Source organism: Triturus cristatus, chromosome 8, assembly GCF_964204655.1.
Source record: "Triturus cristatus chromosome 8, aTriCri1.1, whole genome shotgun sequence".
Lineage (NCBI taxonomy): Eukaryota > Metazoa > Chordata > Amphibia > Caudata > Salamandridae > Triturus > Triturus cristatus.
The window spans coordinates 1,648,920,481-1,648,938,008 of record NC_140591.1 but is presented as its reverse complement, the minus strand read 5'-3'; the positions used below and the strand labels follow the sequence as shown (position 1 = coordinate 1,648,938,008).

The following is a 17,528-nucleotide window of genomic DNA, read 5'->3' as shown; positions in this document are numbered from 1 at the left end:
GTGCAGCCCTCAAACTCTAAGACATCTTCACTGTTGTAATTTACATAAAAGTGTAAATACCAATTGTTCGGTTATGCATTGTCCGTGGACCAACCCCTGTCCCCCCACCCTCGGACTCACATACACAATCTTTGTATCCTCTTGTGTACTGTATGCTTCACATTGATCTTTCACAGACTTGAGCCATCTGAACACACACATATACCTTCATTATTCTAGAACTGTGCTAGAATCTCACACTATTGCACTAGAATATGCCATTGTTGTGCCTGAAGGAGGCAGTTCAGGTTCATTGTGCCACAGGTTTCTTGTAGGACAACGAGGCCAGAATCTACCAACCACATCCATACCCAAGATCTCCCAAGATCAACGGTGAGACCATGGAAGACCAGGAGAGTGCTCAGATCTTCCCACTTTTTGCTACTAAACTGTGGATTTTAGTATTGCCAAGGATTTGAGCAGTCCCACTATCTCACTAGTGGACAGGAGTTAGGTCCTGATATGGTCCACCACAGATGGTCAGATCATGTTGTAGGCCTCGTTACTGTAATCCAGAATCCAAATGTTGCAAATACAACCGGTAATTCTCATCTCCTAGTCTGACTGTCAGGTACGCCGCCAGCTGGGTCGGCTCTCGATCTCTAAAAAGGATGGGACGTAAAACAACTTCCTGCTTTGTTTTGCACTGAGTGGGGAATCAAAGAGGCCTCGTGCACATGGGGTATTTAGCAGGACAGTTTCCACATGAACTGCATACAAATAAATTGCCTTCTTTATTTGGACTTTGCTACAAATAGTTTCTAAGAGTGCACTAGAGGAACATTCGAATGCGTTGTATGCAACTCTGTCTTCAGGATATTGACTGCTTACACAATAAAGAAAACTGAAAACTTCTTGAGTCCTGGCAAGACTGATGCTTTTATCAGTGCTTGCCTCCCCCTGCATCTGAGAGACAGATTGACACACACACACACACACACCTGCCCCTCCCTGTCCTCCACTGAGAGATTGGAGTAGAAAGGTTCCACTCAAACAAAGAGACTAAGAGGCCTATTTAGGAGTATATCACGCAGCGCAGCATAGCAAGTTATATTGCTGTGCTGCACTGCGCGGCAGGGAAAGGGCAGGAATGCTCTGTATTTAAGGAGATACAGCGCAATCTTCTCTTTTCCCCTGTACTGGCGTTTTTTTGGGTGCCTAGCACAAATGCATGCACCCGTGCAGGGGGGCAACCTACCATGCAGCTTTGCTTCTGTGCAGTAAGGGACATCCTTCTGTATGAAATGAATCCTGAGAAGCATATTCCTTTTTCTATGTGTGGTGCGGAATGGAAGGCATAAGATTTTGGTGCATCCCCAAGTTTACAAGTTCTTGTAAATCTGGGAATGTGTCAAAATCCATGAGAGTTACGTGGGAACACCCATCTAATGCTCATGGAAGGCCTTCCCAGGGCAGAGTAAAGCAGTGATTTACGCAGCATTGCGTTACTCCAGAAATCTGACTTAGAGGTTTGCGTCATGCAGGTACTACATTGCGTGGTGCAAACGCAATGCAATCTTATAAATATGCCGCCCAGTGCATGTATAATGCTCTGCTGCACGTCTAGTCCCAGGCTACAGTGGAGAGCAGAAGACCCATCTCCCAACTTCTTCCTCCTCCCCAGGGTCAGGAGACCACTACAGCTGGCAGGTTTCTGAACCCTGAGAATGCTCGGCATGTCCATGCAAGAAAGCGGGGCAGCAAGGACTATCGATAGGTACAGGGAACAGGCCAGAGACATGTAGTGTGTATGAAGAGATAGACCGTATGGAGGGTCATGCACACACAGGCAACATAGGCTCATTCGCCCTGCACCTCACCCACATCTCTCTCCCTCCTATAGGATGAACCACTAAAGGTTCTTCCAAGGAGAAGAATAAGTGGACATCTGGGATGAGCTGAAAATGAGATATGTTCTCTCCCTGGACAAACTGCTCCTTTTAGCAATGCTTTCCTACTCTACTACTGACACGCATCGTATGAGAATAGGTGAAACTGAAAGCAGGGTGTGTATGCTTATACACAGCTGTGCTGCATTTCTCTGGCCAGAGTCGGCATAAGAAGAACAGCAGACTAGTCTGTAAACCTCGGGTCAGATTTATCAAAGGATTGCCCTGCCCGGTCAGGCAAGGGGTCACAAGTGCAACGTAATCCCTACATCCCTAACAACGCAAGGCCACCTTGAGTGGCCCTGCATTGCTTGGTACATCTGGAGGAACCCAAGACAGCACAAGTGGCTGCCTTGCATGACTCGCCCTGGGAAGGTGTTCCATGAGTGGAGCCTGGGTGTTCCCACACATCCAACCATGGACTTTGACTCATTCCCAGATTTACCAACACTGGTTAACTTGGGACAGCATCAGAATGCTACACCTTTCCAGAGAGGCACAGTGAGGAGAAATATCTTTATTTCTCCATGTTGTTTCCTCTTTCTAATTGTGTGGCATTCTGCAGCACACTATAAAGAATGACAACGCACCAAACAATCCCGCCTACAACACTTGGCCCTTTGCATCACAGCGCCAGGCAGCAGATTGTGTGCCAACCCAAGGAGAGAACCGGAACGTGCCACATAATGTTATATATGGTGCATTTCTGCCCTTTTGTACAGCAAGGTGTCGTTCTGTGTTGCATTGCGTGAAAGTTTGATATCTCTGCCCCCTCCTATTTACCCTCTTCTGGGTCATTGGGGCTAGTCCCAAATGCCCTTCTGGCTCAATTGCCCTTAATTATCAAAGGAAATTATTTTGACTTTCATAAACTGTAAATGTTTTAGAATACAACTAACACACAGTAGAATAAAAGCATAGCTAGAAGCAGTGCAGACCTCCAACTCACAAAAAACAGGTATAGCAAGGGATGCAGAATGTAGCGAGTAGGATCTGCTTCTTATAGTTACCCCCACTTTTTGCTGATGTTTCACTGTTTTTCGACTTAGTCTGGCTGGGATCTTGCTAATCAGGATCCCAGCCTATCTGCTTTCTCTCTAAATTGATTCCATATACTTTAGGTATACTCCAGATTGGATGCTGGGGTACCCTAATAAGTCCCTAGTATATGGTACATTATGTACCAAGGGCATAGGTACCCCGGAGGCCTTCCAGGGGCTGCAGCATGTATTATGCCACCCCTGGGAAGCCTTCCAAAATGACACCACAGGTCTGCTACTTCAGCCTGGATAAGGTGGTGTAAGCATCCTTTACTGGGATATAGGTTCACTGTATCCACCCCTATCACTGCAAATATAAACCTATCAGTCACCCCTATGGCAGGCCTTACAATCCTGAAGGCAGGGTGCTGGGTTTTATGTGAGAGGGTACCCCTGCATGAGCAGAGCCCCTCTGCAGCCTTCGGAATCTATTCTTCGGGGTTGTTTGTGATGCAGCCATACCACATACTCTTAAGTGCATTTTCGCCTCGCAGTAAATGCTAACTTTGGAACGGCTGCACCAAAACATGTCGTGTTTGGTGTCAAACACCTTGGAATCATACCCCCACACCAGTTACTGGTGTGGGAGGTATGGTTCCACCCTACTAGAGGTAGAAACATATACACACCGGGCTACCCGGTACCAGCTTAAAGAGCCCTGGCATCCCAAAATGGATGCTGCCAGCCACAGACACGAGTCTGCTCTCCTGCTCCTGGACGAAACTCCAGCAGGGGAGGCCTGGACAATAGGTTTCCTGTCACAGGGAGGTGTGACCACCTCTCAGACAGGATGTAGTGTATTGGGGCTTGGTGGGTGCACTCCAGGAGTGCTTTGAAGTCTGAGCCTGGGGCACATTTGGTGTCCCTGGGCCAAGCCCTGGTCAAACCGGTTGCAGGAGCCATTTGCTCTTGCTCTGGCGCAAAATGGATAAAGGACATGGGTGTAGCCACCTTCTGTCCTTACCCTCCCATAGGCGGTTGCCCAAAGTTTGTCCCACCCCTTCCTTGGGTATAAAGTAGGTACCCCTGTGTTCAGGACTTTAGATTTACCTGGACGAAACTCTGATACTGAATCCTGGAACTTCGACGATCTACACGACTAGATGACTGAAGAATCTCCCTTGGAGTAAAGGAGTTACTTCCCTGCTTGGCAGGCACCTCAAAGACGCATATGTCCAGTTGGCATCTCCGAAGCTCCTGAGGACTCCAAAGACTTCTGCCACACAGGAGGTGGGTTGCCAAGCATCCCGAGACTAACCCGAGTTCTCAGCAAACCTGAGACCGGTAGCCCTCGTGGGGACCGTGCAACCCGAACCCCTGGACACCTCGACCACTTGGAGCTGCACACGTTTCCTGGCATTCCCTGAGGCTGTGCTTTGGGCTACTTATAGTCCAGACCCCGAGCAGCGATTCCACTGAAGATCACTGGCCTACACTCTCCGATTGTTCAGTGGGCAGGTTCCAAGTGTTTCCTCTTGAGGTCCCTTCGCGATCCATTGTTTGTCGACTTGTGGGTCCTCCAGAAGGGTACTTGTACTTTCAGCAGGTTTTCCTGGTTGCTCCAGATGTCTCCATCACTTAGGGAGTCCCCTGGGCCTTGCTGGTCCACACGAAGCCTTTGTTCTCTCACCGTGTGGTTTGCAGTTGCCAAGGCTTGTTGGTTCCAATCCAAGAACTGACGCCCCAGCACTCAACAGCCTTTGAGGGACAGCTCGCCTTCGAATTCTGGTTGTTATCGACGTTTCCTGGTCCTAGTGGCAGCGGAGTCAAGCTTCACCTTTCATCACCTGAAGCACCCGACATCGGTGGGCATTCACCTATTGTGCCCCTGGTCACTGGCTAGTGACCCAGATTCTGTCCCCTCTGCTTTCAGGTTCTTCACATCATTGATCCAGGCTTGGATCACACTGGACACTTTTCTTCTCCACTGCAGCAGCACTTCGAAGCAGATCGCCATTGAAAATGACGACGATTCCCGACACCCATTGACACCTATGCACCCGGCTTCCCTGGGTGAGGTAACTTGAGTACTCTGGTGCTCCTGTGGGTGTTGGCCCTAGAACCCCTTAGTCTAAAGGGGTTTGCTTAAAGTCCTCTCCGAAGTGTCCTTAAACTCAAATTTTCCAACAGCGACATTAGCATAGCATTGTACAGGGCTCGCGCCTGTGTTCCCACACTGCACGTGTCCCCCGTGGGTCTCCTGTGTCACTACCTTGGGTGGTTCAGTGGGGTCTCAGCAATTCTACGTGCTCTAGGCACTGTGTCTAGTCAAGTCGTGGTTCTTATACCACTTTCTTAGTATGGTTCGGTCCCCCCCTGGGGCCTCTCGTATATTGTGCTAATTTACTGTGATATTTTGATTATAACGTTCCTGTGGCGATACGGGCTTCGCCTTATTTACAAGGCAGAGTTAAACCACTTAATGTGGCTGACCACCACCATGTAAATAAGGGACCTTTATTTATTTATTTAGTTATTTATTTATTTATTAGAACTTATAAGGCGCAACAGCTACCCAAAAAGGGTTTCCCGGCGCCGAGATACAGCAAGAAAGCCATATATAGGACCGGAAAAAGCAGGCTGATCGAGTTATTGGTCGAAAAGCCAGGTCTTAACATGTTTACAGAACCTATCATAGTTTTCCTCCTTTCGGATGAAAAGGGGGAGGGCGTTCCAGTGAGTAGGGCCAAGGAAGGTGAAAGATCTGCCACCCATTCTTGCCAGTTTAAATCTAGGGATGCAGAAATGTGAAAGTGATTGAGAACGAAGACTACGCTTTGGATAGTAGGGCTGAGCTAAAGATAAAAGATAGTTAGGTGCCGTGCCCGCCTTAATTTTAAACATCAAGGTCAGAGCTTTGAAGCGAATTCTGTTTTCCACCTTAAGCCAATGGAGTTTCCTCCGATGAATTGAGACCCCAGAATTTTTCGGGATTTTACAGAGTAGACGGACTGCAGCATTCTGAACAAGTTGCAGTCGGTTTACTACCACTTTGTTTGAGCCAAGATACAATATGTTTCGGTAGTCAAGCCGAGAAGTAATCAAAGCATTGACAACGGTCTTCTGGGTGGAAAGGGGCAACATCCATATGATTTTCCGTAACCATTTAATAATGGTAAGGCAAAGACCCACTACTTTGTTAGCTTGTTTACTCATAGAGAGAGTACTTTCCAGAATAAATCCCAGGTTACGCACATGGGTCACTGGGGAAGGAATAGTGGCCAGCTGGTCCGGCCAGTGGGAGGAATTCCACAGATCATGCTGTTTGCCCAGAAGAAGAACCTCCGTCTTGTCTCCATTTAACTTTAGTTGGTGGCTGGTCATCCAATTCAGGATGTTTTGCAGCCCCAACTTAAGGGGAGATGAGGAAGAAGGACTAGGATCTGAGAGGGAGAAAATAATCTGGGAGTCGTCGGCGTAAATTATCAGGGCGAGTCCAGATTTTTCAGCAAAGTCAGCTAATGGTCTAAGATAGACATTGAAAAACAGTGGACTCAAAATGGAGCCCTGAGTTACGCCGTGGGAGATTTCAAAAGAGTCAGAGCAGGCTGTGGAAGCATTTATTTGAAAAGTCCTGCCACTCAAAAAGGACCGAATCCAGTCCAGTGCATTGCCGCGAACTCCATTCCTACACAGTGCCTTGATAAGGATTTCACGTGATATCGTGTCAAAGGCCGCGCTTAGGTCAAGGAGTACAAGCGCGACCGTCTGACTTTTATCAAGTAGGTTTCTAATGTGTTCTGTGACACCAAAGAGAGTGGTTTCCGTAGAGAAACCTACACGAAAACCCGATTGTGAGGGGTGTAAAAGAGAATTTTTTTCCACAAAGGAAGCTAAGGTCGAGTGAACATGTCTCTCCAGACATTTAGAAAAGGCGGGGAGCAGAGAAATAGGTCTGTAATTTGCCAGACACTCGGGCTCAGCCGTGGGTTTTTTGAGTAAAGGCGTAACCATGGCATGTTTCCATAGGGTAGGGACATATGAACACTCTAATGAGGTATTAAGTGTGTCAACAATGACCTCTAGAGACTGGTCATCCAGTAGTTTTAGGATCTTCACCGGGATAGGATCCCTAGGAGAGCCAGACTTAATATTTTTAAGTGTGGATTTCATTGAATCGACCGTGATCGGGGGTCAAGCTGTTAGGATATTATCACCTTATACGCTATACTTAGCGCGAAGTGAGAGGACACAGAGTGTCGCGTTGTGTGTTCCACCGCACCACCTATTGATTTTGACTCTACCCCATATTTACAAGGGAGGCGAAGATTTGGGGCAGCGCCAAAATTATGACCAGGGAAAACATGATCTTAAAGAGGCGAAACAAAGAGAAATGGTTTATTTCTCCTCGTTGTTGCTGTTTTCGTGTGTGCCGAGTTGTGCAGCACACATAGAAACAGCAAAAAGCCATTGATTGTTTATGTGCAGGAAGATGTCCCTTCTTGTACATAAACAAGCATGAAAAAAATTACGAGCTGCAACTTCTATGTGTGCTGCACAAAGCAGCACACATAGAAGGTACAAAATGCTATTTCAGATTGTTTATGCACAGGAAGGGGCCCTTTCCTGCACATGAACAATCAATCCCCTCAAGGTAGGCACCCTTGCATTAGTGCAGGGGTGCCTGCGTTGTCGCTGGGCAGCTAAATTAGCGTCAGCGCAGGGGGAAATACAAGGCTGCACCGCATTCTTTTAAATACGGTGCAGCCCAGTGTTATAGAAGTGGCAGAACGCAGAGTTAACTCTACAAGGCTAACACCGCGCTCTACCCCTTCTATCGCAAATATGCCTCAAAGTGTGTTAGCTTTTTCGTGGATAGTATGCTGTGCTACTTAAGGGATTACTTAAAAATGGAATTATGTGGAGGCCTACTACCCACCACATCGGAACAGATAAGCCACCACACAATCATACAAAATTTAAATTGGGCAAATTGTGAGGCTGGTGTCCATTGGAGCAATGATACCTGCAGTGAAAACGTAATCAGATGCATTTAAATAAATGTAATTGCTTTATCTTTATTAGCTGAACATAATGATATGTAGATTTATAAGACAACTTCATTGCCAGGCACATTTTAAAAGTTTAACTCTTTCAGGAAATGCACTTAGTTTTTGATAACACAGTGCCAGGAGCTGAACCTACCATGCCCCTCTGGGTCTGCTGGGGTCAGTGCCTGGTGTTAGCTGAACTGTCCCATCTGGCCTCAGGAGGTGTTTACGAGAGGGCAGCTCTCAGTTTACAACCAGCAGCCAGCAGGTGGGCAAAGCATTCATTTGTTCAACATTGGACTGATCTCTTCCTTTTCTCTTCTGCAGACTGAGAGGTGGTTCACAGAGAACATTAAAAAGAAGGAATGCGCGCACTTCGTCAGCAGATCTGACCCTTCTGATGACAGGTAAGGCCATGGCTGGCTGGACTGTACCAAACCTCTGGTGTTTCAAAATTCATGCACTAGCTTAGAAAGTGATAATGGCCTGTGGTAGAGAGGCCAGAGACGAGGTGTAACTAACGCCTGACTACATCCGGCTATTCCAGGGGTCTCCAAACCGTGTCCTGCCGATCAGTGCTTGCGTCAAATGTCTAAGCTGCCCCTACTCCATATACATCGTAGAGTCACTGTTGTGTCAGTAGTAGTGTCGGAGTCTCTAATAATGCACTCTGCGCACGTGACCACTGGTTACTCACCGAACTCGGTGCTGATTGGTTGAGCCTGGACTCTTAATTGTGCAAACTCGGAGCACCCGTCCCAGGCGAGTGTCCGTGTGACTCACAAAACTGCAGTTACATCGGGCAATAAGCATGTCCAAGACCCAACTTTGGGGTAAAAGGCCGCTTTATTGGACAGGTAGGCAATACAATATATATTTGCATACAGATCATAATATAAACATATTCCAAACTAACACACCCCACCCCTAAGCAATATCCCCGTACAACTATTACCCCACCTTGTTCGGCCTAATCCTCCTCCCCAAACCCCTAACTCCATCTCCTGCCTAACTCTTGCTTCCAACTTCTCTCCCTTGCTTCACTCTGTCCAAAGCTATTCCTAATGCCCCCAACCCTTCTTGCCTGTCTTGATCTCCTTCAACTCTGCCACCTGTCCAAGCGACAACCTCCCAAAGAAAGGTTATTGAGCAACAACTTGCATGAGTAAAAAAATATTTTTTTTTGTTTTTTATATAAAAAATCTAGGGTGGGAGGGCGGGACAAAATTTCTTTACCCTACCTCACCAGGTTCAAGCGAAGTGCGCCACATAGAACGTTTATAACCGAGGCTCGCGCCACAAGAAACCCACCATTCAGATTGCCTAGCAGTCCACGGGCCATACTATGTGCTCAAAGCTACCCGGGGGTGCACACTCTGCGAGTGCCACCCCCAGGAGCCCCCATAATGTGGCTGAACGTGCATTTCTTTGACGCTCCAAGGCTGCGACTGAAAAACAAATGTGACTCTATGAACGATCCGGCGTTGTGGACACACAGGTGTGGAATTGTGGGCTCACGCTGTGACGGCGGATCCTGATTTGAGGCTACGCCTTCTTCTATTGTGCCCTGTGTGGTAAATTTAAATTACCTAGACTTAATTTATGCGGTAAAATTCAATAAGAATAACTCAGTAAAAATAAGAGGCAGAATCCGTGGTATTTGAGGTTATAAAAGGGAATTTATTCCTTACAAAGGAATTGGTTCGAACCAGGCAATCGGGTTTCGTCACCACGAAGGTTCAGGAAGGGATAGGCAATACATTATTGACAGGTTAACATATATATAGTAAATGCATTACAGTAAAGACAGATGCAGGAGGCGTAACAGCTGATAGGAAAGATAAGAATACACATACGTATGAAAAAGGCGTTACAATAGGCGTGCATAAGGGCGTATACTAGAAACGTCATTATGAGGATATCACAGGTGGGTGGATCCATAAGAGAATCCTGCAATGTCAGCAGAAATATAAGGCAGAGATGCGCACGCAGCCGTATGACGTGTGATTGACGTGTAACTAGAGGGTGAAGGGGACTTGACATTTAGCCCTACATGAGGAGACAGAAGTCTGGGATGTCAGAACAACCTAATCCCAAATCGTATCTAATATCTTGTGTTTAAAGAACTGTATTATCTGGAAGGAAAGGTCTCTCGAGCAAGAGCTATTCTATACTGACTGCTAGTGCGTGTATAAGCGTATACGTGTCTACATGAGATGCGAGGGGGCATGGGCCTACCATGGTAACAGGAGCTATGAATTACTTGCACGGAGACAGTAAGGCCGGGCCCTTTGCTCTGCAGCTGGAAGGATGTTTACCTACATTACTAGACAGGAATGTATTGGGTTGAGGAACGGAGCAGATAACTTGAAGGCGAAATACAGTCTTGGCAGGCAACAGGCCGAGTCAGGCACCGTTAGCCGCGCAGGGAGTAGGACAAAGGTCATGGATACAGATGCAGGCTCAGGCTGGAGCTTTCAGAGGCAGAAGGCAGGAAAAAGGCTCGATGGCAGAATTCAGGGCCTACTCGCCAGAGCTGTAAAACGTGAAAGGTGCACCATATAAAGTCGGTGGCCAAGCATACTTAGGAACGGAATATCCGACCCATTCATGGTGGATCTAAAAGAGGGCATGTTAACGTTGGACGCACATGTATTTGCGTATTCATAGCTGGAAGTGGAGGGAACATACATGTACTTGTAGCACGTACATGGAGCCGTTGGGGTCTAAGATAGGGGACACAATTGATCATAAAAATTCATATTTCCTCATTCCCTCCTTGTCCCCTACGGACCCTTCATGAAATATCGATCTTCATTAATCCATCAATCTGTTCATATAACATCATTTGCTCTTCTTTCTTCTTACGAGATCTTGAATGAAAACTTGAATGTGGAATACACGATGTGGCACACAGACCACAAATCGCTGGCCCACATTGTAGACACAGGCAACAACTGAATATTATGAGAAGGCCAATACCTAGGAAGGATAGGATTTTCCATCCCCAGGCTGACAACACGCTCCAGAACCAACCGGACCAAGTCCAGGTGCCTGGATTTTGGTGTATCTGGCTTACAATCTTATGAAGACGAGTTATGGCTTTATATACTGATGGCGCGTTTTCTGGAATGAAAACACAGCAACTCGATCCGATGACTCTACAGGCTCCGCCCCTATCGGCCAGGATGACGTCAAGGACAAGACGATTTTGAAGAACAACAATCTGCATCGCAGACTGCTCCTCTGTTAAGTTGCCTAGGGCAGAAGTAGTTTCATTCACTACTGCTTCAAGGGTTCTGGTTAATCTACGTATCAGTTTACTATTAGTGACAACACCTATGTAGGGAAAGAAACCTTTATTGAAATCTGTGTATTGCTCCCATGCCGTTTCAGTGTAGTCGACAATCGGGAGATCCCTTTGGGGTCTATTGTGTACTAGATTGGTATTTCTATGATAATCAGGAGGGGCTAGGAAAACAGGTGGCAGAAGAAATGCAATGTAACAGGTACCATCCCAATCTAGAGGTAAACGTATATATGCGGTCTGACCACATATGAAGTAGGAATGACGAGAAGCTCTAAATGTAGACTTGCCTTGATCACTGAATTCGATCACAGTAGTGCATTTACTATGGCCCATGTGTACTGAACCATTCTTTCTTACACATAATTCACCTTTAACTGGAAATACTGACATAGCAGGCAAGACTAGTGCAGCTTCGGATTCAACATTCAGAATCATGAGGTTAAGTGTAAAGTTACCTAATCCATATACTTCATTTTCTAGATCAGTTCCTGTTCTTTTGGGAAGTCCCTCCTTGTTAGGGTAGCAGACTTTAAGCAAAACTAGGTTCAGGTTTCCCCATACCCAGTTGTCCTGGTAAACTACGGCATTTGAATCTAAAGGATTAATCAAACTAAACCATGCTCCACAGGAGCCATTGTGTGTGAACGGGTACGGAAAGAGAGGCAGAACTCCCTTGTATTTCTGGTAGGAAGGGAGTCGGCCACATATCCAACAGTTTTTAGCGTTGCTGGTCAGATGGGAGTCATGTAACATACTAATGAATGTGTTGTTGCGCAGCGCAAATCTGTAGGACAACTCATGCGGAGGTAATTCACTAAAAGAGTGTTCGGCAGTAACATTGAAAGCACGCTTGGAAATAGGATAGTATATGTGCAACAGTATACTTGCAGCAATAATTAGGAGACTTAGAAAAAACATAACCAACAATGTCACTACACAGTGACTACGAAGTGATTTACAGTATGCATGTTTCTTGAGCTGTTTCTGTCTATTTCTCTCTCTATTTCGGTCTAGAGGATACATGTCAGAGACTAATTTAACCGATTCACCTTGGAGAGGACTTAAACAATCAAATTGTCTGACTTGCTAGACCTTAGTTTCAGTTTGTATTCTTGTGATGCAGTTCTCTCAACCAAGGGAAGTTTTGAGTCAGTCTGTGAGGGAAGGCAGGGCTGAGAGTTCAAATCAGAAAGTGGTCCATGAAATTTCTTGATGTGGCTCGAGTGTAGCCAACCCTTGCGACCCTCAATCTTCACTGCTGTTCTCGTGGTCAGAAGTACTAATTTCGGCGTTTGCCAGCGAGGCTCCAGTGGGCTCCTCCTGTCGAAATTTCTTATGAAAACAAAATCTCCGGGAACCACTTCATGGGGCTTCACCTCAGTGTTGTCGGGAAAGGCTGCAGCTACCTGTGAACGGCAAGATTGTAGTGTAGACATCAAGGAAGCAAGGTAATCTGTCAGCATATTACAATCAACATCAGTTATTTTTCGAGGTATAGGCGTCCCCCACATATTTGGTGGCCTACCGAAGACCACCTCGTACGGGGATAGCCCTGTTCGAGAATGTGCTACCATTCTCATGTAAAAGAGAGCAACTGGTAAGGCTACTATCCAGTCGACTCTCTGCAGATTTTAGAGAGTCTAAGTTTCAGAGTCTGATTATGACGCTCCACGAGACCTGCTGCCTCGGGATGTCGGACACAGTGGAATTTCCATTGATAGCCTAACAAGAGTGAAATGTGTTTCATTAGCTCGGATGAGAACGGCTGGCCGTTATCTGAGTATACGATACGGGGCAAACCATACCGTGGGAAGAATTCACGAACTAACTGTTTGGCAGTGGTCGGAGCAGTGTAATCTGAGACGGGATATGCTTCTGTCCAACGGGAAAGAGCACATACAGCTACGAGGACATATTTGAATCCTCGACAACGTTCCATCTGAATATAATCCATCTGGAGGACTTCAAAAGGGTGATCGGGAGGTTGAAATCCACCTTGCTCTACAGGAATGCTTTTACCGGGGTTGAACTGACAACAAATCATGCAAGTACGCACTTTCTGTTTGGCTGCTGCTCGTAAGTGTTTGTTGAACCAAATGTGTTGAATACTATCTAGCATAGCTTTTTCTCCTAGGTGCGCTGGACTATGTATTGTGTTAATGATAACTTGAACCATGGAGTCGGGGAGAAACCATATAGATTTTCCCTTCGTCATCCATCCCTGATCTGTTTGGATCCCTCCTAGTTCAGTCCATTTCTTGATTTCCTCTGGTGTAGCATGTGTCTGTATGTCAATTATATCAAGGGCGGGATCCTTAACTGTCATGCAGTGTGTCGATGTCGGAACTATTGTCTTTGCCACGTCAGTTGCGTGAATCCGATTCTGAGCTGTCTGCTTAGCTGTTCGGTCTGCTAGGTCGTTACCCTGGGAAATAATATCGGTGACTTTTGTATGGGCCTTGCACTTCATAATAGATATCGCAGTAGGCAGATGTATTGCATCTAATAGAGCTTGAATGAGGGGACCGTGTTGAATGTTGGCACCATGAGAAGTTAAATAACCTCTCTCTCGCCAAAGAACTCCGAAGTCGTGTACAACTCCAAATGCATAACGTGAATCTGTGTATATGTTAACCTTCTTATGTTTGGCTTGAATACAGGCTTGTGTCAGAGCGATGAGCTCTGCTGCTTGAGCTGACAAAGTGTTAATACAATTCGTTTCAATGACTTCAGTGTCTGTTGTGACTGCATAAGCGGCCACTAACTCTCCTGTACTTGTTCTCATGCATGAACCATCTACATAAAATGTCAGGTCTGGATCTGATAATGGAATGTCTGTCAAGTCTTGTCTGGGTTTCGTCGTAATAGTAATGACTTCAATACAATCATGTGCCAATGGGTCTGTTCCACTTAATGGCAAAAGTGTGGCAGGATTTAATGTACTACAACGTCTGATTTCGATGTGTGGTTGGAACAATGTTAGTTCGTAACCTGTCAGTCGTGCTATAGTCAAGTGTTGTGTTTGTGTCCGGTTCAAGAGAACCTCTACTGCGTGTGGTACTTGTACTGTCAATTGATGTCCTAATACTATGGAATTGCTTTGTCTGATCGCTAAAGCTGTCGCTGCGACTGATTTCAGGCACGCAGGAAGAGCCTGAGCTACGGGATCTAATGTGCTAGAAAAGTAAGCACATGGTTTGTGTGATCCTGCTTGTTCCTGAGTGAGTACTGACAAGGCAGTACCTTCACGTTCTGTAACGAAAAGTGTAAAAGGTTTACTGTAACATGGTGTCGCTAAAACAGGTGCTTGACATAAGGCTTTCTTTAAGTCTTCAAAAGCTTGTGTATGTTCTTTAGTCCAAGGGAGGACAGTCGATGTCGCTGCCTCCTGGGTTGTCAACTGAATGAGTGGTTTTGCTAGAAATGCATATTGGGGGATCCACTGCCTACAGTACGAAGTGAGGCCTATGAAGGCCCGTACCTCCTTTTGTGTCTTGGGTGGTGGCATGTTTACAATTAACTGAATGCGATCAGGTGTGAGCTGTCTCCCCCCCTTGGACAGCAAGTGCCCAAGGTACACAACTTGCTGGGCACAGAATTGTAGCTTCGAAGGGGACACCTTGTGTCCCTTGTCGGCCAGGAAATGTAAAACCGTCAGTGATGCTTTTTCACATTCAGGTTCGCTTCGGGCGGTGATCAGCAGATCATCGACATACTGAAGCAGGGCAGTGTTAACTGGCATGTGGATACTGTCAAGTTGTCTTTTCAGTGCTTGGCTATAGATGCTGGGGCTTTCTGTGAATCCTTGAGGTGCGCGTGCGAATTTAAAGCTTCGTCCATTTAAACAGAATCCGAACAAATATTGGCTTTCCGGATCGATTGGGACGCTAAAGAAGGCGTTCTTGAGGTCAATTACAGTGAAGAACGTTGCTTCGGAATCAATGGCTGTTAGTAATGAAGAGATATCTGGGACCACGGGATATTGTGGTACAATGCATTTATTCAATTCGCGCAGATCAATAACTAATCGATAAACTGGAGGTGCTTTTGGATCAGTTTGTTTAAGAATTGGAATGATCGGAGAATTACATACATTGGAGTCAGTTTCCACAACCACTCCTTGTGCAATGAGCTCGTCAATGATTTGCAGCAAAGCCACTACAGCATCTGGAGGTAACTTGTATTGTCGCATTCGTGGTAATACCACTCCTGCTTTGAGTGTGACTCGGTATGGTGTAATGTGCATACAACCTACATCAGTGGGGCCTTGTGCCCATAAATGTGCAGGTAGATTCTGTAACCGGTGATCCATGTCTCTTGACACGTAGTGACCTTTAAAGTCACGCAAAAATAGTCGTACCCCGTCCGGGGAACAACATATTATAGCTCCTAGAGCTTTCAATGTCTTTATACCTAACAAGTTTTCTGGACATGATTTAGTAAGCAATAAATCTGTAGTCCGTGTCAATGGACCAACTGCTAAAGGAAGAGGTTGCGATACTTCGATAATAATAGGCTTTCCTGAAAAACCAAGGGAAATATTCTGTGAGCCTGAGAGGGGTGCCCCTGGGACTTCGTCATGACTTATAGTAGTTCTGCTTGCCCCTGTATCAATTAAAAACTTTCTATCTTTCCCTAATATTTGACTATGTACATAAGGACCTTCCTGATCTACAGGAACCTCAATAAGGGGTAAGCCAACTTCCTTCTCTAGGCTATTTCATGTGTATCGCTGATAATCGGGATAATCATTTTGTGCATACTGGTAAATCTGTTGTGTCGTGTTTTGTGTTGCAGCAATAGGCTGTGGCTGTGATACTGCTACGGTCTGTTGTGGAACTGGCATAGGCTGTACATGCTGAGGTACTTGTTGTTGGATCTGATCCTGTCTATGTGGACGTCGTCTCTCCTTAGTTTTACCCGTAGAGATATTATGTTTCAGGACTGCACAATCGTTTATATAATGACCTGGCTGTTTACAATAGTTGCATGTCCCTTTTACAGGAACCGCTGAATTACTGGACTGTGTCGCACCCTTTTTATGACCGTCAGCTGGAACTGACTAAGCAACAAGCATTTTCATTTTTGTGTCTTTCATACGTCTTTGTTCGTGTTCTTGTTCTTCTCTAATTCTATTCTGGTGATACTGTAACATTTGTAACATCTGTGAAGGGGTGTTAGCTTGCCAAGTGCTCTCGACTTTCAATACTCTGTTCTTAACTTGGGGCAGGGAATTCTCGACTAGTTTTGTTACAAAAAGATGTGGATATGACTCGCTATTTGCTTTTAGGCCGCTATTAATACCAAAACATTTTTCAAATCGGGAATAAAAATCACTAGTGTCTTCATCGGGTTTCTGTTTGCATGCTGAGATTGCACCCCAGTCTTCCTTTTTCGTAGTTAATAAACGTGGCAATACTTGCACTAATAATCCTGGCAGCGCTTTAGTTTTGTCCCCAAGCCCTCGGCCTGCAGTTCGGGCATTTTCTTCGTTTTCTAATGCGGTCCAATCAATCTTTTGGTCTCCCACCTCCCATTCTTTTTCTTTGAGTTTCTCGTAAATACCGGCAGGCAATAATACTTTTAATATTTTCATAATGTCAGGATAGGTATAATCACCCATGAGTAACATGTCCTTTATTTCACGGTGAAAACCAGCTGGATCTTTGTCATGGCTGGGTACTAATTTTTTCATTTCCAATAGTTCTATTTTAGTTATGGGCGTGTACACAAACACGCGCGAAAAAGAATCATCTACATTTTTAACTGGGTGCACTTCGCGTAAGGGATTCTGTCTGTCTATGTAATACATTTTTCTTTCCATGGAGGGAGCTGAATCATGCTCTGGACATAGGAAGGCACTGTATCTGTGCCGATGTTCTAGAATTTCTTTAATTAGATCGGTACCCAGACCTCTCCATTTATTCATGAGTAATTCTATTAGTATATCAGGTAGGGGACCAGGATCGGAGTGTTGGCTTTTATACAATATAAGGAGGTGTTGTATCATGTATATACCAGCTAAACGCTGTTCGTCTGGGGTAAGATTCAGAAACGTGTGTGCTAGCGCATCATCACTGTATTTCTCAGAACTGTCAGCCCATTGTACTGCTGACCTGGCTAATTCTTGTTCATCCATAGAATCGAGCACATGGTACCCCATTCGTTCTCGAAGTATTTTATCAGTAGCCTGAAATAAGTGTTCAGGGGACCTTGGATTTGACATAGCTGCCTGAAAATTTCTGTTACATTCTGGACG

The 17,528-nt window shown here is 45.6% G+C and overlaps 1 protein-coding gene across 1 annotated transcript in view; it reads left to right on the top strand.

The window, feature by feature from the left end:
- Positions 1 to 17,528, top strand: part of LOC146808487 (transient receptor potential cation channel subfamily M member 2-like) — a 1,974,138-nt gene that overhangs the window by 87,986 nt on the left and 1,868,624 nt on the right. Inside the window, exon 4 of the mRNA XM_085623577.1 lies at positions 8,287 to 8,366. Coding sequence (XP_085479703.1) covers positions 8,287 to 8,366 — 80 coding nt within the window. The remainder of the gene's footprint in view (positions 1 to 8,286; positions 8,367 to 17,528) is intronic.